At 56.4% G+C, this 25,884-nt stretch overlaps 2 protein-coding genes across 2 annotated transcripts in view; one reads left to right on the forward strand and one right to left on the reverse strand.

Moving 5' to 3' along the window:
* RSPH14 (radial spoke head 14 homolog) overlaps window positions 1–25,884 on the reverse strand; it is an 80,076-nt gene that overhangs the window by 19,747 nt on the left and 34,445 nt on the right. The gene's annotated exons all lie outside the window — the stretch shown is intronic.
* GNAZ (G protein subunit alpha z) overlaps window positions 1–25,884 on the forward strand; it is a 53,730-nt gene that overhangs the window by 8,742 nt on the left and 19,104 nt on the right. Inside the window, exon 2 of the mRNA XM_064371911.1 lies at window positions 14,693–15,861. Coding sequence (XP_064227981.1) covers window positions 15,139–15,861 — 723 coding nt within the window. The 5' untranslated portion in view covers window positions 14,693–15,138. The remainder of the gene's footprint in view (window positions 1–14,692; window positions 15,862–25,884) is intronic.

The raw sequence follows: 25,884 nt of genomic DNA on the forward strand, positions 1-25,884 counted from the left end.
GAGCTAGAGGCAGCATGGCAGGGCGGTCGGGGAGAGCATGAGGGTGGGAGTCAGAGAGGTCGGGCATTGCTGAGCCCTGCTCCCCTGGCGGGACTTTGACTCGGGGTCTGCCCTGTGGTTGGCAAGCATGAGAAGGTTTCAAGCACAAGTGAGACACACTCTGCCACGTTTTTATAAGGATCCCCCAGCTGTTGATGAAGCTCAGGGTAGAGGGGGCTGGGGACAGCAAGACCAAAGAAGTCATACTGCTGCAAAACAGATGAGAGGCTGGGGCTGGCTGGAGGGAGTGAGTGGTGGAATTCTGGACGGAGTCAAGGCAATTGAGGTTCTCCTGAAGCCAGCTGGGCCCAGCCACAACCTGAGGTGCCGGCCTCAGTTCTGAAGGAAAGGGACCCAGGGAAGGCATGCTGGCCATATAGTGGCCATGATGCCCCTAAGTCCCCAGTATAGGGGATGGGGTTGTGGGATGCCACACATTGAGGCAGGGGGCAGGAGGTTGCAGGGCCTCAGAGACCCAGAAGGTGAAATCGGATTCTCCACTCAAGCGAGGGGTCTGATGGAGTCAGCAGTTTCCTTCCCTGGGGAAACTGGGGATCCAGGAGCCTGGGGGTACCGCTGTCTCCAAGGCAGCAACCTCTTAGATTTGGCTCTTAATAAAGGCCCCACCTCTTCTCTGCTGTCATAGCCACCCTCCCCTCCATAGGCAGAACCTTTGCATATTTATTTATTTACTCCTGGCCCAGAGAAATACCTGGCTTGATTTCCTCCTGAGTCAGTGTTCCTCAGGCGACACTATCACCCCTTGTCTGGTCAGCTATGGTGGCTGTGGGCCAAAAGACAGGACAGGTGGCTGAGCATGTCAAGAGCCAGGATGGCACAGGGTTACAGGGAATGACCTCCCTGGTCATCTCATTTCCCCTTCCTTTAGCAGAAGGACACTGGGAGGCCCAGCCGGGGCAGAGCCTGGGGTTGTCTGCAGGGTGGGGACACTGAACACTAACCCCAGTCCTTCCTCCCATCTGCTCAGACTGTGGCTTCAGGATAGGCAGAGAGCTTTGAGGAGGCAAAGAAAGGAGGGCCTGCTTCTAAGGGGAGACCCACTGCAGATCTGCAGGTGCCAGGCTTACAGCTGGGTTGTGGCTGGGCCCAGCTGACCTCAGGGGAAGCCTCATTTGCCTTGACTCTGTTCAGGTTGTGAGGAGAGTGTGGGGAAGCCAGCCCGGTGGCCTGGGCCAACCAGTGGTTGGTTACTGTGGAGTGCCTGCAAAGAGCCCACAAACACAGGGTCACATGTCCCCAAACCACGGATCAGTGATGTCTTGCATGTGCACGTGCTATCATTTTTCAGACATTGCAAAAGCTATTGTGATAAATGAAATGCAGAGTCATTTACAAGCCTTGCAGAAATCTTGGCGTACAAAACCCTTTTTACCTCTGTCATCAGCACTCACTGGGTTAATGGGTGCTCTCCCTTCTCACTGTAAAGCATGCTGGCCTGTGTCAGTGCAGGGTGGGCCCTCCAGGGAGTGGGCACTCTCTAGAACCCCCTTGCCCTTCCGCATGCATCCCTTTGAGTCTGTTGTGATTGTCCAAAACCTGTTTATGCTGGTTACACTCATTGTAATCACAGCCTGGAATATTGTGTCAACTGATGGGCTGTGACTGTATGGAGGGCTTCTGTGGAAATGAAAGTGGATGCTTTGTAAAGCCTCAATAAAAGTCATGGATAGGTTTGGTGTGGGCAAGACAACTATGAGTTTGGGGACAGGGAGTCATAACAGCCTAAAGTTCAGATTCCAGTTACTTTGCCACCTCACTTGTGTTGGAAAAAGTAAACGAGGTGTCATGCAAGGTGTGCTATGATTCAAGCAAGAAGTGGTATCACCCCAGAACCTGCCACTGTACTTCAGGAAGAGTTTGTGTCTCTAAAAGTTGACAGACATATGAATGTATGTTTATCTGAGTAAAGTGAAAATGAACTACAATGTGTGTCATTTTTTAGGACTCCCCACTTTAATTCACTTCTCAGTAGATCAACCAGCCAGCAGATTCAGGTTTGATTGCAACTTTTGGCCATCAACAGTTATTAGAAATATATAGGCCAGGTGCAGTGGCTCACACCTATAATCCCAACACTTTGGGAAGGCAAGGCAGGTGGATCACTTGAGGTCAGGAGTTTGAGACCAGCCTGGCCAATATGGTGAAACCCTGTCCCTATTAAAAATACAAAAATTAGCCAGGTGTAGTGGCGGACATGTGTAATCTCAGCTACTTGGGAGACTGAGGCAAGAGAATCACTTGAACCCAGCAGATGGAAGTTGCAGTAAGCCAAGATCGCGCCTCTGCACTCCAGCCTGGGCGACAGAGCGAGACTCTGTCTCAAAAAAAAAAACACCCAGAAATATATGTGTAATAATGTTGGAATCTGCAGGTCGGTCTTTTTCGTTGTGTTTGTTTATTTTTGTTTTGCATGGGAGGATTATTCCATAATACTTGGAAAGGATGTAAACCAGGAGTCTACAACAGAGCCAAGGCCATAGGGGCGGAGTGTGGGGAGGGGGCTGCTTGATGACACTGCAGAGCTCCCATGGCAGGCCAGCCTGGAAGCCCCTCTTTCCCCAAGAGTAGGATTCACAAGGCCCTTGGAGCCCCAACTCACCCAAGTGGGAGAATCCAGGACAACCTGCAGGGAAGTATGAGGTTTTCTAGTACAAGGGGACATAAGGAATGGGCCTGAGGACTAGGAAATGCTGGTTTCACAGAGCCGAGGCTAGCTGGGCTCTCAGCCTGGGGTGTGCAGAGTCCACACTGTCTTCCCCTCACCTTCCCCCGAGAAGCTCCCATTTTAATTCAGCAAGGTATGAAGTGGTCATGTTAAGGTAGGGCGTGAGCTGGCTGGGATGGGAGAAGCAGGCAGGAGACTGGGAGACAGGAGGCTTCAGGGAAGGTGAGAGACTGAGAGAGGAAGGTGGGCAGAAGCTTCAGGAAGAGGACTCTTCACACAGCCAGAAGGAACTGGAAACCACACCAGAGTAGGGGTCCTTAGGGGCTAGCCTAAGGAGAGGGCAGGTGTGATGTACATTTGAGAAATATTTGTGGAAAGCAGTAGTAAGAGGCCTGTGGGAGGCCTGGGGTATTGGGGGTGGTAGGGGAAGGTAGGCCCAGGTGGAGGGGTCCCAGGGGAATCCAGTAGAGCTGGGTCACAGAGTCCCAGGAATATCACAGGCTCCAAAAGCAGGCCATGGTTCAGCAGCAATCTCAGGTCCTAAGGCCTGTGGACTGCAGAGTGACCCCTTTGCAGGCTGCTGGGAAAGGTCATTTTAGGTAATGCTCTCAAAAGGGAGTGCTGGGGAAGCTTCCGAGCTCTGTTCAAATATTTTTTGGTGTTCCTCCATCTACCCATCCATCTGTTCTGCGAATCTTTCACAGAGCACCTGCTTCGGGGGAAGCAGAGCTGGTGCCTGGGGGAGGGAGGGCAGAGCAGAAGCCCAGACCAACCTGCGGTGGGGACCCTGGGGAAACCACACACAAGCCATTGGAGGCGAAGGTGGGAGGAGGGGGTGTGGCCAGGTGTGGCCAGGGAAGGCGCCTGCAGGAGGAGCTGGCAGCCCTGAGGCCAAAGAGGGGCCGGTTTGTGGGGCATCCCTTCCATTTCTTCCCCAAGGGAGGTCCAGTCCCACTACCAAACCGGCGGCACATCACAGCTGTTCAAGGTCGCGCAGTCTGGGTGGCAGGCCCAGACTGAGGCCACTGGGGGTCCAGGGATCCTGATGCTGCCGTAGTCAGGGGTCCTCATGGGCAAGGAGGTTCTTCCTGGGCTTCACAGGGGTGTGTTTTCAGTCAGGTGGGGTGGAACAGGGCACTGTGGGCATGGTGGGTGGGAGATGCAGCCAGAGAGGCAGGAACCTTGGTTCTTTTGAAGCTAACAAGGAGGGAAGGATGGGCTATGCAGGCCATCTTTCCCCAGAGGACAGCCCCTGGGAGGGCAGCTTGTCCCTGCCCCATGTCCAGTGTCACTGGCATTAAGGCAAGTTGGGGTTTTTATCTTCTCCGGAAGATGTGGCTTTTTAGTCCAAAAATACGAGCAGTCCCCAACTTAGGATGGTGTGACCTATACAGTTTTTTGACTTATGGTGCAAAAGCAATAAACATGGAGTAGAAGCCTTACTTTGAGTACTCATACAACCATTCATTCTGTTTTTCCCTGTCAGTACAGTATTCAGTAAATTCTGTAAGATATGGGTTAGATTCTTTTGTCTAACTGCAGGCTAATGTAAGTATTCTGAGCACATTTAAGATAGGCTAGGCTAAGCTATGAGGTTCAACAGTTTGGTGGAAGTCAATGCATTTTCAACTTATGATGAGTTTATCAGGACATAACCCCCTCAAGGAGCATCTGTAGGTGTTGTATCAAAAGCCGTAAACTATCAAGTCTTACTGCAGACAGCCATGCTGGCCAGGATGAAGCAGCATGGGGAAGCGCTGGTGCACTGGGTATAAGTATATCCATGCTTATTTTTGCCTTCATCCCCGCCTGAGCACCTGCCCTTTGTGGCCCTGCCATGAACAATGCTGCAATGCAGCCTTGAGAACCGCAGCCCTGTCCTTCACCACCCCAAGGCCCAGTGGGGAGCTGGACAGGAAGCCATTCAGTAGGGATGCCACAGACAGTGTCATGCTGGGAAGGCAGGGAAGGCAGGTCCCTGGTCTCCCAGATGAGTGTGGGCGCAGACACCAACCCTGGCTCACTTGCCACAGGACACGCTGTCTGCGGTTTTGTGGTCACCCTACCATTGCATGTCCAGGTGATATCGCATGTCCAGGTGCCATTGCATACTGGAGGGTGTAATGTAGAAGTGCTGCTCCAGGAGGTCGTACCAACCCCCATCCTGTTCTGGGTCCCCTGGGGCCACCTGCCCCTAGGTGGGGAGCCTCATCTGGAGCCCTTGAATTTTCTGGGAGCAGCTCTCAGGCTGGAACCCTTACCTCAGAGAGATGGACATGATTTCCAAGTAGTTTCTCCCCAGGCTAAGTCCATCTGCTGCATCTGAGGGGTGAGCTCTGGGAATCACCTGCCCCTTGGTGTCCTCAGCAATTCCTCACTGCTGCCATTCTACATTTTTCTCTGTGCCTACTTCTCTATGGTGCTGAGCTTTATCCGAAATGGCCTGGTTGCCTTACATGCTCACCATCTCCCCAGCTAGAACATGAGCTCCTTGGCACATAGACTCAGCTTGTTCCTCACCATGTCCCCCTGTCCCCGAGCCGGGCCACACACAGCAGAGGTCAATTCCGGGAGAGCAAAGTATTGATCGGGGTGGGTTGAGTGACTGATCGGTTACCCATACAGATCTGAGAGTGGAGGACCTCAGGCCTGGGCACATGTGCTGGCTGATTTAGAAGCAACAGAAAAAGCAGTGGAGGATGCTCTGCTGAGCAGGCAAGTGGAACTGAGCCAGGGAGAGGGTGACTTACTTTGCTGAGATGAGAAATGGGCTCTGGCCTGAGGACGAGTGGTTTCATGTTTACGCAACAGCCCAAACAGCCCCCATCCATTCACCACCAGCACCAGCGCCTCCGCCCTGGTTGTCCCAGCAGAGAGGGCCTCTGGCCCTGGTTCCCCATGCACCCCACCTGTGTCCCCAGGAGGCAGTGGGGACAGAGCAGGGGGCTGCGACACCACCAAACCCTAGAAGGTGGCCTAAAGCCATAGCTGTAGGTGGCACTAACTCTTCCCAGAGGAAGGTAATCCTTTTTTATTTCTCTCAGTCCTTCTCCTTCAAGGAGAAAATCCCAGTTTGGTGCCAACGTGGCTCTCGCACCCTCCAGCAGGTGCTAATCCCCACTGTTTCAGCAACAGCCAGCATCCTTGCCTGGTCCCTCGGCAGGGTCCCCCCACTGGCTCTGGGCAGAAGTGGTTCCTCTACATTGTTTTGTATTTAGATTACTTCTGTCTGGTGAGTGAAACTGGCTTTCCACTGAAAGTAGGACTAAGAAGTTGTTTTGAAGTACATTTTTTAAAGTAAAAAAGGTAGTCAATTTAAAGAAAAATATTGAGTAAAAACAGCAAGTGATACCCAGATGTGGCCAGGTTAGGCAGACTGCAGTTCTGTGGTGCTCCGGGGTTGGAGGGCTTGGTAGGAGCTAAGGCCTGCGGACTCCCAGCCAGCCACCCTGAGGAAATCACCTCCATCTTTTCACTTTGGTTTCTACAGCCGTAAAGCCAAGGCCACCTCCTAGCCCTGCTTTTAATGTGAGATGACGTGTGTGAGTAAAGCACTCAGCCCAGCAGTGGCAGCAGATGGGTGGCATGGAGGTGCAGCTGTCTCCTGTGCATCTCCAACCACGGCCTTTGGGCCTAGGTTCCCTGGGTGCCTTCCTCTCCTCCCAGTGGCCTCAGTGGCCCAAGGAGGTGCACTATAGATGAGCAAAGCACAGCAGAGCCACGGCTGGGACCCAGCATCACCTCCCCAGCCCCACCATGCCCAGCTTGCCTGAGACAGACCCTCCCCGGGGCCCAGCCCGCAGTTGCCCCTGACTGCCCATGAAGATGTGTGGAAATGGCTCTCTGAAGAGCCTGTGGGGACACTGGACCATGACCAGACCACTGGAGAGAGGGGAACACAGTCATGGGGCTGCAGTGTCTGTGGAGCCCACTTCCCATTGAGTGAGGGCCAGATTGACCAGAGGGAAGGCAGTTGGACAGAAGAACTGGGCACCATAGAGGCACCTGGCTCCTCAGCGACCACAGAGAGCTACCACCAAGGAGGCCCCCACAGGTCCAGGCCAGCTTGGGAAACTCATGAGGGAATGTGTGGCTGGGGCAGGACAGGGAGTGTGCAGCTTGTCAGCTGAAAGCAAACGCAACTCAGATAAGCCAGGCGCAACTCAGATAAGCCAGGCGTAAAAGAGCAATGGAAAGTGCTTCCTCATTCAGCCAGGAGGAAACCTGGTAATCTGCAGTGGCCACAGGCACAGGCTTTTCCAGGCCTTCGGTTTCTAAAATAGCACAATGGTTGGAGCTATTGTGGGGACGCAGGCTTCAGAGTTGGGGGCAGCACCCACTCTTTAAGAGATGATAGGATGAGCATGGTGCCTCACACCTGTAACTCCAACACTTTGGGAGGCTGAGACAGGAGGATTGCTTGAGACCAGCCTGAACAACATAATGAGACCGTTTCTACAAAAAATAAAAAATTAGCTGGGCACGGTGGCATGCGCCTGTAGTCCCGTCTACTTGAAAGGCTGAGGTGGGAGGATCACTTGAGCCTAGGGGGTTGAGGCTGCAGTGAACCGTGATGGTGCACTGCAGTTGGGTGACAGAGTGAGACTCTGAAGATAGAAATACCACAGTCGAGCTCATAACCACCCAAGGGGTTCACCTTGCCCACTGCCTAGAGAGTGCCGATTCATCAAGACAGGAATTGCAATAGAGAAAGAGTAATTCATGAAGAGCCGGCTGTGCGGGAGACCAGAGTTTTATTATTACTCAAATCAGTCTCCTAGAGCATTCAGGGAGCAGAGTTTTTAAGGATAACTTGGTGGGTGGAGGGAAGCCAGTGAGCCAGAAGTGCTGATTGGTCAGGGAAGAAATTATAGGGAGTCAGACCTGTTTTCTTGTGCCCAGTCAGTTCCTGGGTGGAGGTTCAGATCAGATGAGCCAGTTTATTGATCTGGGTGGGGCCAGCTGATCCATCAAGTGCAGGGTCTGCAAAATACCTCAAGCACTAATCTTAGGAGCAGTTTAGGGAGTGTCAGAATCTTGTAACCTTCAGCTGCATGACTCCTAAACCATAATTTCTAATCTTATGGCTAATACTAGTCTTACAAAGGCAATCTAGTACCCAGGCAAGAAGGAGGTCTGCTTTGGGAAAGGCCTATTACCGTCTTTGTTTAAACTATAAATGAAGTTTCTCCCAAAGTTAGTTCAGCCTACACCCAGGAATGAACAAGGATAGCTTGGAGGCTAGACTCAAGATGGAGTCAGTTAAGTTAGATCTCTTTCACTATCTCAGTCATAGTTTTGCAAAGGCGGTTTCAAGCCTGGCCCGCAGGTTCTTATGCTCACACAGCATTCGAGTGATCTGAATTGTATGAACCATCTGCATGCCTAAGATGTGGGTTCAGGGTACCCCAGTCCATCTCCTCCTGCTGGTTCTTGCATGCTCTGAGCTGTGGGCTGGCTTGGGGTTGGAGCCTTCCCCACTCTACCCCACATCCTTGTGTGAGGAAGGGCCTGTGGTCACAGGCATCAGTGAACATGGAGATCTGTCACTGCGCTGGCCTCCTCCCTCCCACCCCCAGGTCACCACAGACCAGCCACTGGGTGCCAAGGTGGAGCTGGCAGGTACAGGGGCCGCTGCTGCCAGGACAGAAGGTTTCTCAGCAAACTGGGGTGGGGTGGGTGTGAGGCAGTGCTGAGTCATAGCCCTGCTTGGGGCATGCTGGGCAGCTCAGCCTCCACAGGGGACTCCAGGACAGGGCAAGTGGCAGGTAGGCGCAGGCAGCCCCAGAGTCAGCTCTAGTGGGGTGGAAAGGGCTTGTTGGTCTAAAGTGGGTTCCATGACTCCTGCTGCCACCCCAAGCCTGGGATAGTGAGCACCACTGGTACCCACACTGAGGCTGGGGAGTCCTGAAGGTCAGGGTGTGTGGTATCTGGGGAGGACTGGGAGTCCATCGGGCACTGGAGCTGTCTGTGCCCTTGCTCTGACTTGCTGGCCCTGTGGGGCTTGGGCTGCCTGCCACCTCTTGGGGTCCTAGTTCCTGTTACCAGCAGAGGTGGCCATCTGAGTGGCCTCTATTGAGCCTCAAGCAAGACTGCCAGGCCTCTCCCCCAGTCACAGTCTGGGTACAGTTCCATCTCCTCAGCAAGCCTAAACTACCTCTCTGGGTGCAGGGTCTGTGTGTTGAACCGTCACTTCGTCTTGGCTCACCCTTTCCGATGGCCCAGGCTCCGCATGGGGCAGGCTTTCCTGGGGGGTGAGGAGGGAGGGAGGGAGGTAGTTAGAGACCTGGAGAGTGAGGGGCTGGGCTGCTGTCTCTGAGGAAGTGGGGCACAGTGATGAGGGAGCCCGTCTATAAGCTGATAAGTCTTCCCACCCCTGGCTTAGCCGGCTTGGGCAGTGACACCTTTGATGACCTTGGCGCTGTGGGCTGTCTTCTTCTGCCTCAGCGGGGGGGGGGGGGGGGGGGGGGAGGCAAGGGGGGCCCCAAGTGAGGCTTTGGGAGAGCCTGGAGGTTAGGGCAGAGCAGGCTGGCTCCCATTGCCTGGGTGCAGGTGTGGGTGCTGTGTTGCCTGAGCTCTGTGCCCAGCAGCGGACTGAGCCTCCAGGGATTGTGCCTGGGGAGGGAGGTGACTCCTAGAGTGGAGGGCATACAAGATGCAAAGATCCTAAGAAAGGCAGCACTTTCCCACCATGACCATGTCCCCACCTTGGCTCAGGGCTATCACTCCACATCTGTTACAGAAACAGACTTGAGAGGGCCACGTCTGGAAGAAGGGTCATGATGGCAGGCCGGGCCTGCTGGGCGGTGGGCAGGAAAGGAGAGTCTTGAAGGGAAGTCCATGCTTGGGCCGAAGAGTCTGTCCTGAAACCCTCTCAGCAGAGGGTTCCTGAGTGGGCTCAGGGTTTGGGATTGTACCTTAGCAACCTTTGGGTAGGTGAGTCAGGGACCAGGATGGAACTCCTTTTCAGAGCCTACGGCCAAGAGAAGCTAGTTTCCTGAGGCTGCTGGGGAAGGGGCAGGCAGCCGCAGACTCTGGCCTGAGCACAGCCTACTGGGGCTTCTTGGCCTCTGGGTACCTGCATGTCGGATCTAGTGCCTGGCCCTGTGTCATACTAAGTCCTAAGCGACCTCCCGGTGAATTTGACACACTCTTCATGCCACAAACACTACATATCTGCTGGGGCGGGGGCTGGGGGCTGGATACTAGCTGGTGTTCACTGATACAGTCCACTCATCTGTACTGAGCCCTAGCCATAGGCACAGCAGGGTCCAGCACCACAGGGACAGCTGACAGCCCCCCTTTCCCAGTACCTGCCACTTTCCCCCAGTGTCCCCTCTCCAAGAGCAGCCCGTGCTTCAGCCTGCTGGCTGGACCCTGGAGTTCCCTGATCGTCTCCCTGCTCCACTCAGCCGCCACTCCATCACCAGGCACTGTGCACTGTGCAGCTCACACATCTTGCAGAGTTCATCACTGCATCCATGTCCCCCAGCCCTCACCCACATCACTCCCCTTTTATCACCTGGATGTTTGCATCCAGGAGCCTCCTCTGGTCTGGCTTCAGCCCAGCAGCCAGAGGGATGCTGGTCACATAGGGTAGATCATGGCACTCCTCACCCAAACCCAGGCTGGCTCCTGACTCGCCCTTACAGTGACCTCCTACCCTCTTGGCACCAGCCACACGGCCTCCTTCCTGTCCCTTCAGACTAGTCAAACATGTTCCCACTTCAGGGCCTTTGCACCAGCAGTTCCCTCATTCCTGATGCCTGCTTGCCTCCCTCCTTCATCACCTGTTCATACTTGTCTCTCACCTATCAAGAGGCCAGCCCCACCCACCTTTGCAGACTTGGAGCCCGCATGTGCCACCCCCAACCCTGCCCACCTGGAGCTCCATTTCCACTGTAGCACTGGGCACCTTCTGTCACTCGCTGTTTATCTGCAGTCTGTAGTCTGACTCCTGCCCTCCTACCTGAACAAAAATAGGGAATGGATCTTCATCTGCCTCAGTCAGCAGCTCCAGCCCAAGTGCCAGGCTCAAAGCCATAGTTCAGCAAGTAAGTGTGGGATGCTGGAGAGCCCCTGACCCATCTCCCTTCTGCCCCAGTCACTTCAGCCTAGCTCCACACCACAGCTGGTTCCTCCTCTCCAGGGCATCTCTGCTCCCAGGATGCCACATGCAACCACATGCAGATGCTCACAGGCACCAGCACACATGCAGCTGCACACACGCACAGCCACATGCAGACAGGGGCATGGACCTGTACACACCCACAGATGTATACATGGGCCTACTCACAGACACGTACATGGAGCTGCGCGTGCATATGAACAGATACATGCACACACTGGTATACAAGCAATCAGACACAGATGCATCCATGCACCTGCACACTCACAGACACACACGAAACTATGCATTCACGCACACACACCGTAATGGACCTGCACACAGGCACCACATACTGCCACAAACATGCAGATGCACACATGGCTTAAAACCTTTCAGTGGCTTCCCTCTTCAGGGAAGACCAAGGACTCAGTTGGACTTCTGGTGAGCCCTGCCCCTTCCAAGGTCTTGCCTGGTACCTCTCTCCTCTCCCTTGGTCCAGCCACTCTGACCTTCCTTCAGTCCCCCTGTCACCCATATTTTGTCTTGCCCATCCCTGACACACACCCCAACACACCACGGGGCCTTAGAGCATGTTACTCCTTTGCCTGGCACACTCTTTCCCTGGCCCATCCCACTGGTATTTCTAGCCATGCCCAGGGGCACTGTGGTGGGGGATCTTGGGTGTTGGGCTCTAGTGACCCATGAGTAGTTTCTGGGCCAGGGAACAATGTGGTTATCCAACTCTTGGCCTTTGTCTCTGGGCTAGCCATCATCAGGTTCCATCCTGGGACTTAGGGAGTCCTAGCATGTCTGGTAAAGCCCAGGTTAGACTCAGAGAGGCCTGGCTAGAGCCTTGTGTAAGAGCCAAGAAGTCAAGCCTCAGAATTAGTGGGACTGTCGTAAGATCCCATTTGGACCACAGCCAGGCTCCCATCCCAAGGCCTCCTTGCATCTGTGCAGAGCCCTGTCCCGTGCATGGTGCCCCTGCAGGGGGGACTCACACCCCCAAACACGACAGAGCCCCACAGAGCTGCAGGGAGAATTCTGGGCGGGGCCTTCTGCTTGTTTGGTTCGGGTGATCTGAAAGATGAGGGTCCTCAAGCAGGGGACCTGCCCTTGGTTGTGACTGTTTGTCACTGCCCCATGCAGACGACAGACTTGGCCCTGATGCACGTGGTTGCTACCCAGCCTCAGTGTCCCCTTTTCATCCCACATTGCCCTGTCGTTGCTGGTGCACACTGATCAAAAACTGCACGGGCTGCCCTTGGCTCCAGGCTTCCAGACAACAGCAGTTCAGGGCCCAGGCTGCCAGCCTAGTGTCCCCAACCTGCTTTTCCTGATTTTCCAGCCTTGGAGCCGTGGAGCGCATATATCCCAAAGCACAAATCACACATCTTTGGACAGAGCAGCTTCTCTGCCCACCACTGGGACAGAAGGCCAGGGGGGTGCCTGGCCATACCTTAGATTTTCAAACACTGAATTGAGAAGAACAGTCTTAACAACAGAGGACACCTCCTGCCTTCTGAAAGGAGCATGTTGGCTTCCTGCTGGAATGACGGCACTGGCAGGGATGACCCTAGGTGCCCAGGAAGTGGGCTGAGGGCTTTGGACACCTTTCCACACCTGAGGGACTGTCAGGTTGTCAGCAGGGACAAGGGAGCAGCCACAGAGTCCCCATCCTCCATGCACTGATGGTTTGTGTGCATATTACATATTATTATGTGTCATCTTAAAGCAGGTGTTCTGCCCACTGTGTGCTGGAGTAGGAGGGTCATTTCAAGGCTTCCATTCTCAGATGTAATTTTCAGCCTTGTTGAGATTGGGCTGAGTGACTGTTTAATCACTGCCCTCTGGGCAGAGACTTTTCTAGGACATTCCCTGGTGCACCTCTCATCGGTGGCTGTCCGGTGAAGCAGGAAAGTTCCTTAGCCTTTCCAGTGATTCCTTCCGTCCCTCCTTCGTCCACCAAACAGTGCTTACTGAACGCCCACTGTGCACCAGGCACTGCTTTGTTCCCAGTGGGGAGTGAGGCCACGACGGACCCTCCTTGCCCACACTCTGGCTTGGGGTGGAGGCGACGGCAGCACACAAGATCATGTAGGTCACACATTAGCTGAGGGCTGCTATGGAGGAGGACTGGGGCAAGGTGATGCTCACAGTGACAAGCACAGAGGGGCAGTGACTGCTACTGGCTGTCACTCTCTGAGCACCAGGCTTGTGCTAGATGCTTTACTCGTCACAGATACCTGTGGCTAGTGAGGGACAGGCTCTGAGTTGGGAGTGAGTTGCCAGAGGCCACACAACCTGGGAGAGGCAAGCAAGGCATGAAGGATGAGACCACCGTGAGAGTGGTGGGGCAACATCAGGGTTTGACCAAGGGAGAGAGGCAGCATTAGAGCCTCTGGCTGTCAGAGGCTGGTAGGGATAGGGAGCAGGTGTGAGAGGCCACCGCCACTGCCAGGAGAGACGAGAACCTCTGCCCAGGGAGAAGACAGCCCACCAGGGGCCTGCTTCAGAGCAGGATTGCCAGGACTAGTGGTCAAGGTTTATGAGGGGCAAGGGACAGTGAGGGGCATGAATGGCAGCTGGGAGGATCATGTGCCATTTGCTGAGGGTTTGACAGGTTGAGTTTCAGATGCTGGTCACACCCAGGAGCTGGGGGTGGGGCCTTGGCTGTTGGGGTCTGTCTGCCTCAGGCCACCTGAGGGCCTGTCATGGAGTTGATGGGTAGCATTAGAGGGGTGAATTCTGTCTATGGCAGGATGGGAGGCTGTGTGGGTCTTTCGACAAGGACAGAGGTCAGGGGAAGGAGCAAGAGGGGTGCCTGTGAGCTGGGTGGGGCTAGGCATCACCCTGGGCTCACAGCCAGGGGCAGAAGCCTGAGCTTTGGGCTGCCTCTTGTGTGGGGATGCCTGGTCTAAGCACCTGGCAAAGTCACAGGGGCATCCTAGGGTGTGCCCCTCCCTGCTGGCAAGAAAGGTGGATGAGGATACAGAGGCCCTGAATCTCGGGGTTGGTAAAAGATTCTGCCTGGGACTTTGGGGCCTCTAGGGTACCCTGCCTTGCCCTGGCCTCAGTAATTACAACTACCCTTAGGAGCTACTGTGACATCTCCTGCTCTCCCAGGTGGATTTCACCACAGTGTCACATGCAGGCCCCAGCTCCCTGGCCCCAGCCCAAGCCCCCCTCTACCTCCTTCTGCAGGAATGAAGCCACCCCTGCCCACTCTGCTTGGGCACTTCACGGTGCTCCCGCAGCCTGCTGCCTCCACCTTGCTCTGGTCCCTGCCCATCTGCTGGCTCCTGGGCTGGCCCAGCAGAGTATTCTCTAGGGAAGGCAGAGGCCAGGCCTCCCTTCTGGTGCTTGTCCTCCCTGTGATCACCAATGACCCAGCTCCTGCGGGGGTGGTGAGAGTCAGGGAGACACTCAGTTATCCTAGGGCTGGGTCAAGGCCTGGACACCCGTGTGAAGCAGGGCAAGGCTGACCTCCATCAGTGCTCTCTGGGAGGAGGGCCCCATGGGCATCACAGCAGGGTGACCTTATTGAATCCTAACTGGATGTGGCAGAAGTGAGTCCAGCATGGGGGCTGGGTGGGCAGAGGCCTCACACACACCCTCCTCTACCTCATGCACCTGGCTTCAGGTAGACGGGCTAGGCAGCAGCAGGCATATGTGTATACCGTGGTGTGGACACACCCTGCAGCGCCCCATGGAGGAGAGGGGGTTGGATGGATTGTTCCTAGCTCATTTTCTGAGGCCAGTCTCTGTTACTCTGTTTTCAGAAGAGCTCCCTTTCCCTGTCCAGCCTAAGGTGGGGCCGCGGGGAGGAGGCTCACGCTTTTCTCTGTGTTTGGCAGGTGAAGGGCTGGATGCACAGTGGGAGCCAGAGGCGGGGGGCTGCAGGGAGCACACCAGCAACCAGCCCTCTAACCCTCCAGCCACTCAGCAGCATCGCCACAGCAACCAGCAACCAGACGGCAGCAGCCGAGGCAGACACAAGCGGACGGCTTCCCACCGTCGGCCGAGGACAGGGAATGACTACGGCAAATCAGGCCACTTTGCCGACTAGGGAGGTGGAGTGTCACTAGTGGGGAGGGGCGGCCACCGCCCACTGCACGGAGCGCCATGCCAGCTGGAGAAGAGGCGCTCGGGCAGGGGCTGCACTGTGGCTCTGCCTCACCCCCCTGCTGGCACTGAGCGCCTCCAGGGCAGCTGGGCTCTCTGCCTGGTCTCAGCGTCCCCTGTGGCAAGAGGGAGAGGCACCCCGTCTGTGCTCCTTGTCTGGGCCCGCTGCTGCCAGACCATGGGATGTCGGCAAAGCTCAGAGGAAAAAGAAGCAGCCCGGCGGTCCCGGAGAATTGACCGCCACCTGCGCTCGGAGAGCCAGCGGCAGCGCCGCGAGATCAAGCTGCTCCTGCTGGGCACTAGCAACTCAGGCAAGAGCACCATTGTCAAACAGATGAAGATCATCCACAGTGGCGGCTTCAACCTGGAGGCCTGCAAGGAGTATAAGCCCCTCATCATCTACAACGCCATCGACTCGCTGACCCGCATTATCCGGGCCCTGGCCGCCCTCAGGATCGACTTCCACAACCCCGACCGCGCCTACGACGCTGTGCAGCTCTTCGCACTCACGGGCCCCGCCGAGAGCAAGGGCGAGATCACACCCGAGCTGCTGGGAGTCATGCGGAGGCTCTGGGCAGACCCAGGCGCACAGGCCTGCTTCAGCCGCTCCAGCGAGTACCACCTGGAGGACAACGCGGCCTACTACCTGAACGACCTGGAGCGCATTGCCGCAGCTGACTACATCCCCACTGTCGAGGACATCCTGCGCTCCCGGGACATGACCACGGGCATCGTGGAGAACAAGTTCACCTTCAAGGAGCTCACCTTCAAGATGGTGGACGTAGGTGGGCAGAGATCAGAGCGCAAAAAGTGGATCCACTGCTTCGAGGGCGTCACGGCCATTATCTTCTGTGTGGAGCTCAGCGGCTATGACCTGAAACTCTACGAGGATAACCAGACAGTAAGTAGGGCCTGGGGTTTTCCTCTGCTTGTTCCTGCTGTCATGGGTTCCCGAAAGCAAGAGGATTCGCAGGGTCTGGCAGAGTCTGCAGCCAGAAAGGGAACCAGGCACAGGCCCAGCCCTGCTGCACGATAACTGAGGCGACTCCAGCAAGGTGGGCGAAGAGGGAACAGTGTGTGGAGTGCAGGTGTCAGGTCCCGTGCCTGAAGTACTCAGATGTGCAGGCTGCAGGGTAAGAGAGTATGAGGCTCCGCCAGGCATCCGGGGTCAGTCCATCTGATAGTTTGGCAAATCCGTGAAGCTCCTGCCAGCACCAGTCTCCTTTTAGCATGTAGGTCCAGGAACAACAGCCACCCCTACAACCCCATCTTGAGCCTGACAGTCTGGCAGAGATGGGGTTAAGAGCTGTTTAGAAGGTAGAATCCCAGGTCCTGGTGGAGAGGGGACGACGTAAAAGCAGGTATTGGGATTCTTTCATAGTGGCATGGGTGCAGCCCAAGGGAGACCTGGGCCTAGTGCCAGGTGGTGGGGGCTTGAGAGTGGAGTTGCTAGAGAGGGTGGGGAGCTGGGCAGAGCAGAGGGCAGTGTGCACAGGCCCAGCCAAGACAGGGGAGTCCAGCACATGAGGAGGGGCCACATCCAGGAGTGTCAGCAATGGAGGCCGTGGCAGACAATGGAGGGGCTGTCTTGCTCAGCAGGACACCCTGAGCCCAAATTTCAAGTCTGCCCTTAAGAGAGAGAGAGGCCTTTGACCCTGGGAATGGGGGAGTCATGAAGTTGTGGGTGCCCTGGAGCTGGCTGCGGGAGGGTGATACTGGGAGAAGAGGGCCTAGCCTCCCCACTTGGGAGCACTGGCCTCTGAGGTCACTCCTTCCTGCACCCAGTCCTAAGGCAAGCTTCAGAGGTCTTTGGGTTCAGCCTAGAGCAACAATGGTTCTGGCTTTGGACCTGTGCCCCAGCCAGGGAACCTGGACAGCTCCATGCTGTGGCCACAGTGCTAGGAGCCTAAGTATTCTAGCAGAGGCTCTTTGGCTTTCATCAGGCAGCTAGGGAGGCAGCCTTGCCTACCTCCCCTTCTCACATCAGGGGTCTCCCTGGAACTGTGCCTAGGTGTTGATGGTACGTCTGCGGGGAACAAATGATGAGTGGGCTGCAGGCAGGTGTGTGCACAGGCGGCTCTATCCACCCTGCTCCCAGTGTGTATATCTGTATGATCTCTGGGGTTCTGGCCCCTTACCCTGTGGCTGCCCTCAGTTCTGCCCCATGTGTGATTCTGGACAAAGAGGACATCCCAGCAGATGAGTGAGGTCAGGCTCCCTTGATGAGGCATGGCTGTAGTCAGAGGGCTTGGGGCTGACAAGCTGCAAGGCAAAGTGAGGTGCTCAGGCTGGACCCCTGGGATGGTGCCATGGTGGGTCTGCTGGCCACCCTGCAGCTGCCGGTCACATGGGCTTGCACCACTGGCCCTCTAAACTTGTGCCCGCTTCCGCTGTGTGCTGAGGCTGCTGAGATCTCATTGCTGTGAGGCCTTCCTGATTTGGATCTGGTGGCTCCCTCATCCATCAGCTCAGTGGCAGGCGTGGCAAATTCCCCAGGCGCCAGGCCTGGTTCCCAGATGCATCCTTTGACAGGCCGTGCCCACAGGTGTGCTGGACCCAGGAGGCAGGATACCTGGGCCTTGAGTTGATTCCATGTTTCATGGAGGGCTTCGGCTGTCACCTTTCTGTTCTGAACTTGTCTGTGAGGAGATGGCCCTCACAGATGGGCCCAAGGCTAGGCCTTTGCCTGCCCACAGCCCTCTCAGCTCTACCTGGCCCGTGCCTACCACCTTGCTGCCTCTCTCTCCTCTCCTCCCGCTCCAGCCATGGTCAGCTTGTTTTGCTCCAGCAATACTGCTCTGTCCAGCCTTAAGCTTATAACCATCCTGATCCCTGCCTCTCATCCCCCTGCCCTTATCCTTTAGGTCTCATCCCAAGTGACGCCTCCTGGGAGGCCTTTTCTGACCTAGCCTGGCAGCTGCACCCACCTCCATCAAGTGATGTGTGAGCAAGCTCCTCAGGGCAGGCCCTGGAAGTGCCAGGTGGCCCCTGTGGGGCCTCACGTCTCTGGCCTTCCCTCTCCTGGGCCTGTCCCTGGGGAAAGCCATGGTGGGCAGCCATGGGCAGGGACAGCAGCCACTGGCCTGGCCTCAGGGATCTCTCTGAGGTTCCAGTTATTCATGGTGTTTTCTGAAGAGAGGGGCTAGCAGCCAGGCTGGCACACCCACCACCATCACCCTGGTTTCTGCAGGCCTGGGGAAGTGGTTGTACACCAGAAAAGGAAATTCTTGATGAGAAACCCAAGTGAGGCTGGAAATTCACTGGATTCCAAATGATTCTGACCTTTCATGCTCTACCAGTAATATCTGGAAATGGAGAAAAAACAGGCTGCTGAGGAAAGACAATCCCCTCCCGTGATTCCTCCCGCTGGCTGGGCTGGCCCTAGAGGTGGGCTGGCCCCCAGGGTGGTGCCAACAGTGAGGACAGCTCTCCTCCAGCCAGGCCAGGGCCAGGGCAGAGCTGGCACAGCGGCTAGCTCAGGACTGCCACTCTCTGCCGTCTCCTCTTGGAATGTGCTGAATTGTCCTCCCTGGGCCCTGTCAAAGGCAAGGCAGCCAAGAACAGGCCATGCTCATTTTCACAAAAGCCGAATGAACCTTGGGGCCCAGTGCCAGGGCTCTGGACACAGCTCCTCATAGCTCTCCTTCCATGCTTAGCTTTGAAGGCCTCATCTTCCTGATGCTGGCAGTGCCTCCCCGCCCCCACGCCTGGCAAAGGAGCCACAGCCCCCCGGCCCACCCGCTGGCTTCTGCGTCAGCACGTTGCCAAGGAGAACGTCAGCATCTCTGGGCTCCTGGGTGTGAGGGCTGCAGTGAGTGCAGGGCAGCACCTCAGAGCAGGGAAGGCAGATTTCGGGGTGCCTGTAAAGCATGGCAGTGAGCCATACAGGGAGCCACACCCCCTCAATGGCCATGGTTCCCACCCTCATCCAGAGGAATTGGCGGACCCTTGCCCTGACCAGGGCCGAGACTTGCAGGCGTGGCCGGTACCCCAGTGCCCCCAAGCCCACCACCCAGCTGGGGCTTCCTCAGGCAACACAGGAGGCCTGAACACAGCCCAGCAACGCAAGGGGGTTTTTCTGGTGCACCTGTCCCCTGAATGATCTTGTGGGATAGCAGCACCTGTTATTTTTGTCACAGATCGAGGCACTGAGGCTCAAGCACACAGCTGGCACTGACAGGCTCCTACCCCCAAGTCCACAAAGACAGCTCCTGAGAGGCCATGTGTCACAGGACCCCCCATGGTCCCCTCACTTGGCCAGGGCCATGGCAGGGGTTCTGCTCCTCCTCTTTAGTACATTCACACAAGGGTCAGTCAACAAAGATGGTCACTCTGCTGTCCTAGGGAAAGGCAAAGTGGAGAAGCTGGCACCTACCAGCCACACGGAGGGACAGACAGGTGGCTGTGACCAGCAGAGCCCGGGTCTTCACTCAGCCCCATTGGAAGTCCCTGGGTTGAGGGGGTAGGTGGGCACTTGCTGCCCAACCTCTGCCCTTGCAGATCAGCTAATGGACTCTGCCAGCTGCCTAATGGTGTGGGATCCTTCAGAAGGCACGGATTAAAAGTCTGGTTGTAAAGTGTCAAATATCCTCATGTGGAAACCCACAGGAAGCTGACTGCCTATTTCCCGATGGAGCTGTCAGCATTCCCAGCCCTGCGGCGGATCTGCTGTGTGCCCGTGATGGGCCTGCTGTGCGGGCGCAAGGCTCAGGTGGGGGCCAGATACGAGGGTGGGGCCAGATACGTGGGTAAGCCCAACTCTCCCAGCAGCGCAGGGAACTGGGGGACAAGGAGGAGGCAGTCACACCAGCACAACCACAGCTTCAGTTCTACAAACTTCATGCTGCCAGGGATACCTGCCCTGTCTTTCTAGAGCTGACAGGCAGCTGTTCCCAGCACTGTCCCCATTGTGCTTTCATCTAGGACTCATGGTAGTCACTCGGGCCCCACAGGCAGGCTGGGTCACAGCAAGGAGCACTGTGGGAGACCTGGTATCTCTGCCACTTATCTGAGAGACAGTTGGTCAACATGTTATCAGTGAGGGTACCCAGGGGACGAGGGATGTAAGAACATGCCTTTTGTGGGGCAAGTTCTGCAAGTGCTTCAGCAGCTAGCCTCCAGGCAGGTGGCCTCTGCCCAGCCCTGGATAATGGTCCCTTGTCCTGTGGCCATTGACTTCCTGCAGAACCCCTCCCTACTCCAGGACAGGTCAGCAGCCCCAGCACACCATGAGGGTAGGTCCACACCCACCCCCATGGCCTGTGCTATGAGCAGAGGGCCTGGCACACAGTGGGTGCCTTGCAGACTTTGTAAAGCAGACAGGAGACGGTAAGCTTGGGAAGAGCTGGAGCTCCAGGGCCCTGGCTTCTGGGTGCAAAGCAGCTGGGACACTCAGCCCTTCCCAGGGAGACCCGGTGGGTGCTGGTCCATAACAGGAGTGTGTGCAGTGCCCTGAGGAGGGGCTGCCAAGGCTGTCCTGTGAACACAGCATATTTCTGCCACCCTAGCACTATGAATTATCATTTAGCCCAAAAAAGGAGCTTGTTTTAGTGCCTTAAAAAATGGAGTTTTAACATTAGTGCCGTAAAATGGTATGTTGTGGATGAGACAAGGTATTTGCCATAAGACAGGCTTGCACCTATTGTTGACAGAGCTGGTTATATTTGTCCAAAGAGGGAATTACAAATGGGCAATAGCCAGATACCCTCTCCCCACCATACCAGGGCTTAGAGTTAGAAGGGACCTTACATATCCTTTAGTGTTCTTAACCAGCCAGCTTTGCAGATGGGGAAACAGAGGCTCAGAGAGGTTCCATCACATACCCCAGGGCTGAAACTCTGACTGTTAGGGAGGATCCTAGCACTGGCCCCTGGGAATTCCAGCAGCCTCCTCTTCCCCCTACTGGTCCCACATCCTGTGGGTGCTGGGGTGCTCCAGGAAGGGCCTTGGGGGTAGACTGGGTTCCACCCTGGGGGCTGGGCAGTGACACCTGGGCTCGGGAGAGGTGAGTGGCTGTAAAGGTTGGTACTCCCCTCCTCCCCTTGTCTCCTGGCCCAGTCAGTGGCAGGACCATAGGGAGCCCTAGCAGGACATAGCCTCACTCTGCCTCTTGTCCCTGACCTGGTCAAGGGCATAGCTCCAAGCCAGAAGGCCTGCTGCCCTTTTCCCGACACACACAGGTCTCCCAAGCAGCTCCTTCTGATCTTGCAATGTGCTGGCCACATGCAATTTGTCTGCAGCATCCTCAAGTTATCATGACCCTGGAATAGCAGAGACCTCCTGACCAGAGCCAGAGGCAGGGCCGGGCTGGCACACTGGGCTCCCAAGGACCGGACAGCCCCTGTGGCAGTGCACCTTGAGAGGCTCCACAGAGGTGGGAGACAGAGAAGACCAAGCCCACAGCAGTGCCCTGATGGCACCTCCCCATGGCAGGCATGGAATTGGGAGCAGGGTTCAGCTGGCCACACCATCTCCCCAGCCTGCATCCCCCTCTAAGCTTGTCCTGGTTTCCTCTCTATGGCCTGTTATCCTTCCCCAGCACTGGAATGATGGGACCAGCCTCAAGAGGGCTAGGCACACACCCATAGCTGGACCACCGATGGCCTAGAGGCCCCACCAACACTTGTGAACAGCTCCTGCCATCCCCTCAGCACTGACTCTCCCCATCCAAGTTGCCTTGCGTCATTGCCCGGCACTCTTCTTAGCCTTAACGGGGGCTGTGGCCACCTCAGTAGGCTTTGAGCCGCTCTGAGCCTGTGGCCAGTGCTGAGTGAACGATGGGTATCTGTTCAACTAGGGTGCTGGGCTTTATGCGTGACCGCATGGGGTGTTGGCTTAGGCCCAAGATGGGAGAGGGATGAGCAGGGAGGGGTGGAGAAGGCAGCAGGTCCTGGCACCTGTTTGAGGCCCTTGCTAGCACTTCAGTCCTCGGGTTAGCTCCTTCCTTCCTCTGCTCCCAGGGAGGATGCAGCCACGAGGCCCCTGTCAACAGCAGGTCCTGTCACACTGGGAGCTTCCAAGGATGGGGCCATTTCTTAGGCAGCCTTGTGCAGTGGCTCCTTGCCCTGGGGAGGTCCTTGGTCAGAGGTCAGCTGCAAGGCAGGAGGAGGCAGGGCCCTGGGCTCTAGCCTCATCTGCTTGGGCTGCCCCCACACGTGCTCTGCTAACATGGCCTTTTCCTTTGGCCCCCAACTCATCCTTGTAAACCTGGTGGCTCTGTGGTTCAGTGCATCAGCATCCCTCCAAGATGGTTACCTCCTGCTATCTCACTAGAGGCCGTTCCCGGGGCACAAGCTGTCACCGAACACAGCAGGGCAGCAGCCAGGACACCAGCCCCATCACTCCATCTCTTCCACCATGATGACATTGACAGGTGCCTTGGTAGAACCTACATGGGGATGTCCCTGATGTTCCTCAGATCTCTCAGGAAAGTGATTCTGCCACAACAGGCGGTCAGCCAGCCTGGGCTCTGCTGGGGCCTCCTTTATGGGCAGGTAGGGGTCAGTCTCTTGCCCTAGTGCTGATAAGCCTGGAGGGAGGAGAGCAAGTGAGCTCTCAGCACCGTGCAGGGAAGGGCTGCCCCCTGCAGAGGAGAGTGCCGAGACCCAGGGCTAATGGTGGCAGAGCCTCCCTCTGTGCATGCCAGGGCAGTGAGGGGCTGGAGCTGGCCCATACTGGCTCATGAGAGCTAATTTTTCAGTTTTTAGGATGTTTGTGAGGTGTTTGACATCACATTTGTGGTTTCAAATCAGCCAGGTGGGAGTAGTAATAGCCCAAGGAATTGGCAAATGCTACAAAACAGTTTTTTTCCTCCCCAGCCCTGCCTGCATGCCAGTTGTTAGATCTTTACCAGGACACCACAGCCAGTGACTCCCAAGCCCGGCAGGGAGTCTCCAGCCAGTCTCAGTCACTGGTGTATGGCCAGATTGATCTGCTGCTGCCATCTTACCGAAGAGCCAGACAGTGTCCTTGCCTCTCAGTTCCCCTCTTTGCTTCCCCAGTGACTCACAGCTCTGACCCTGTGGCCTCATGGGTTGTGTCTGTTCGTGTTTACCCCACTGGAGAAAGGGAATTTGCCAGAGCGGCAACTCACTTGTCCTGCCCTCCCTCCCGCTCTTCCTTGGTAGATTTAAGAGAACCCTACTCCACAGAGAGCAACCTTGGATTGGCTAACATGAGACCACCTGCTCAAGCTGGGGGTCATCCGATGTTCTCCACCTGAGAGAGAACAAGCCCTGTGACATCCATGCAGGAATCAGTCCTTGTACACCTAGCATGTGTGGGCCCTGAGCCTGACAAACTCAGTCTACTGACAGAAGCAGTCCTATCCCTTCCTCCCCCGAGGTTAGCTGGGGATGGCATCAAGCAGCCCCTGGAGGACCTGCGTAGTCAGGGCCGGCCTCAGGCTGGCTTCCCCGATACCCACTAATGCTGACTGCATGCTCACTGTGATTGGCCCTGAGCCTGCCCTAGGAAATAGTTGTCCAGGTCCAGAGAAGCCAGGGGGCCTCCTTGTCTCCAAAGACCAACTTTGCAGGAGAGAAGGGGGCCTGTACATTGGGAGCAGGGCCTGGGTAGATTGGGATGAACGTGAGGATGGTGATCTGATCTGGACCTTGCGGGATTCAGTCAAGGCTGTGGGGAGCAGTGGGGACAGCCAACAAAGGCAGGACTGAGGGGGCTGTAGGGGGGTCATGGGGAGCATAGTGCCCTGCGGCAGGGGTGATGGAGGACCAAGCGGCATAAGGTCCAAGTGGGCAGGGCAAGGTCCCAGGTGCAGTGTCGAATCCCCAGTGTGGCCCCGGGTGGGTGTCGCGCTGCCTGAGCACCCTGTGATGACGGAGCCAGGATTTATCCCCAGGTCCGTGTCCCTCCCTGCTCTGCCTCGTGATCAGGCTGGAGGCTCACAACGATGCCCTCTCTGTTCTAAGACCTTCAGGGCAGAGCTGCTTCCCACCCCACATCCCCTCAACCTGCATCCGCTAGGCCTGCCCAGGCCAACGGGTAATTAATTTCCTGAGCGCATTAGCTCTGCTCGATACACACACATGAGAACAGCTCTGGGTTTTAAGACATAGATTATTATTGTTTTAAAGGATTTGTATAATCCAAGAACTGAAAAACAATTTTCTATTATCTAGAACAGATTCCGAGGTGGAGGCTGGGAGTGCTGGGGACCTTGCTGACTTGGGGGTCCCCAGTAACCAGTATAGATGGGGGGATCTGCCACTCAGGGGAGTCCCGTGATCGGCCCTGAATAACACAAGAGCACAGTGAGGACGGGGTCTGGCAGCGAGGCTCTGGGCTGAGGACAGGGAGCAGCAGCGAGGCTCTGGGCTGAGGATGGGGCACAGCAGCGAGGCTCTGGGCTGAGGACGGGGGCTGGCAGCGAGGCTCTGGGCTGAGGACGGGGGCTGGCAGTGAGGCTCTGGGCTGAGGATGGGGAGCAGCAGCGAGGCTCTGGGCTGAGGATGGGGCACGGCAGCGAGGCTCTGGGCTGAGGTCGGGGAGTGGCAGCGAGGCTCTGGGCTGAGGACGGGGCACAGCAGCGAGGCTCTGGGCTGAGGACGGGGCATGGCAGCGAGGCTCTGGGCTGAGGACGGGGAGTGGCAGCGAGGCTCTGGGCTGAGGACAGGGTCTGGCAGCGAGGCTCTGTGCCGACCAGATGCATAGCCCTCTTCACCTGAGGCCCCACAGGCTCAGTCTAGTTTCTGGAGGGACTGGAATGCCAGCTAGGGGGCATGGCCCTGGGCATCTCGGGGGACACCCAGTGTTGGCCAGGTCAGAGTGAAAGGTGCCCCTTCTCCCTACACATGGCCTCTGTCTGGACAGTGGACAAGCTCAGGCCAGCCCAGGAGCCTGGCTGCAGCTCGCCCTAATCCCTGCTTCATCACACCTCATGGTAAACCTGTCCTCAGCTCATGTACTTTCTCTAATTTCATTAATAATGAAACCAGAGTCAGCTGGGGGCCCTGGGCCTTGTGTCCTAAGGTCCCCAGCTCAGGTGGGCCAGGGCCAGGGCCACAGCCTCACACACCTTTTCCTGGACTGTGGCAACCACAGGAGAAGCACAGCAGCATACTGACCAAGGGGCCCCAGAGCCTCCAGGGCAGCTTGGCCCAGCGGGAGGAGTGACTATGGGCAAGTCCCTGCCCCACAGGGCCACCCAGCTCGAGCAGTAACAACCCAAATATGTTTTTTTAAAGGATGAATATTTTTGAAAACCATCTTTTTGGCCACAGGCAGAGGTTCCCCACTGGGATCTCTCCCCCTCCTCCCAGTTTCTCATGTCCCTCCCAGGAAACAGCCTGAGCCTGCTGCAGAAGGGCTCACAAGCCCTGGCGCCTACAGGTATGGGTCTGAGGCTACAGTGCCAGCAGCCAGGAGTGCAGAGTGCATCCACCTAGCCGAACAAAGCAAAGGCGAACCAGGCAAGGGTATCAGGTTTGGGTTCCTGGGCATCCTCTGGAGCTGAAACTAGGAGGGGTTTCTCACACTGTGGCTTCTTCCCATGGTGATGGCATGCAAGCCCCTGGCCAGGACTGTGTCTGTGTTGACAGCTTCCAGTCTGCAACACACCTGTGTCTTGCTATTTGTTAATTTCCCTTCAGCAACTGACACTGGCTGGTGGGAAGGGAGGGGGCCAGTTTACTTAAGAGCAGCAAGATTTAACACAAAAACAAATAGGAAACAGTTATCAGCTGAAACAGAAATGGATGGGGCCTTTGGAAGAAGCCAGTCCTCCCAGTTGGGCAGGAGGGTATATGGGGTCAAGGTGAGAGCAGGTGGGACCCAGGTGCTGAGGGTGCCCATAGCCTCCCTTTCTGGGTCGGTGTGAAACCAGGGATCAGGACACAGGAGCTCCAGGCCCTTTCAGAGCCAAGTGCTGCCAACATCTTGGAATTTTCTTTCCCAGGACTGGGAG

The sequence above is a fragment of the Aotus nancymaae genome, unplaced genomic scaffold, assembly GCF_030222135.1.
Source record: "Aotus nancymaae isolate 86718 unplaced genomic scaffold, 86718_ANA_hifiasm-v0.15.2.pri h1tg000210l, whole genome shotgun sequence".
Classification (NCBI taxonomy): domain Eukaryota; kingdom Metazoa; phylum Chordata; class Mammalia; order Primates; family Aotidae; genus Aotus; species Aotus nancymaae.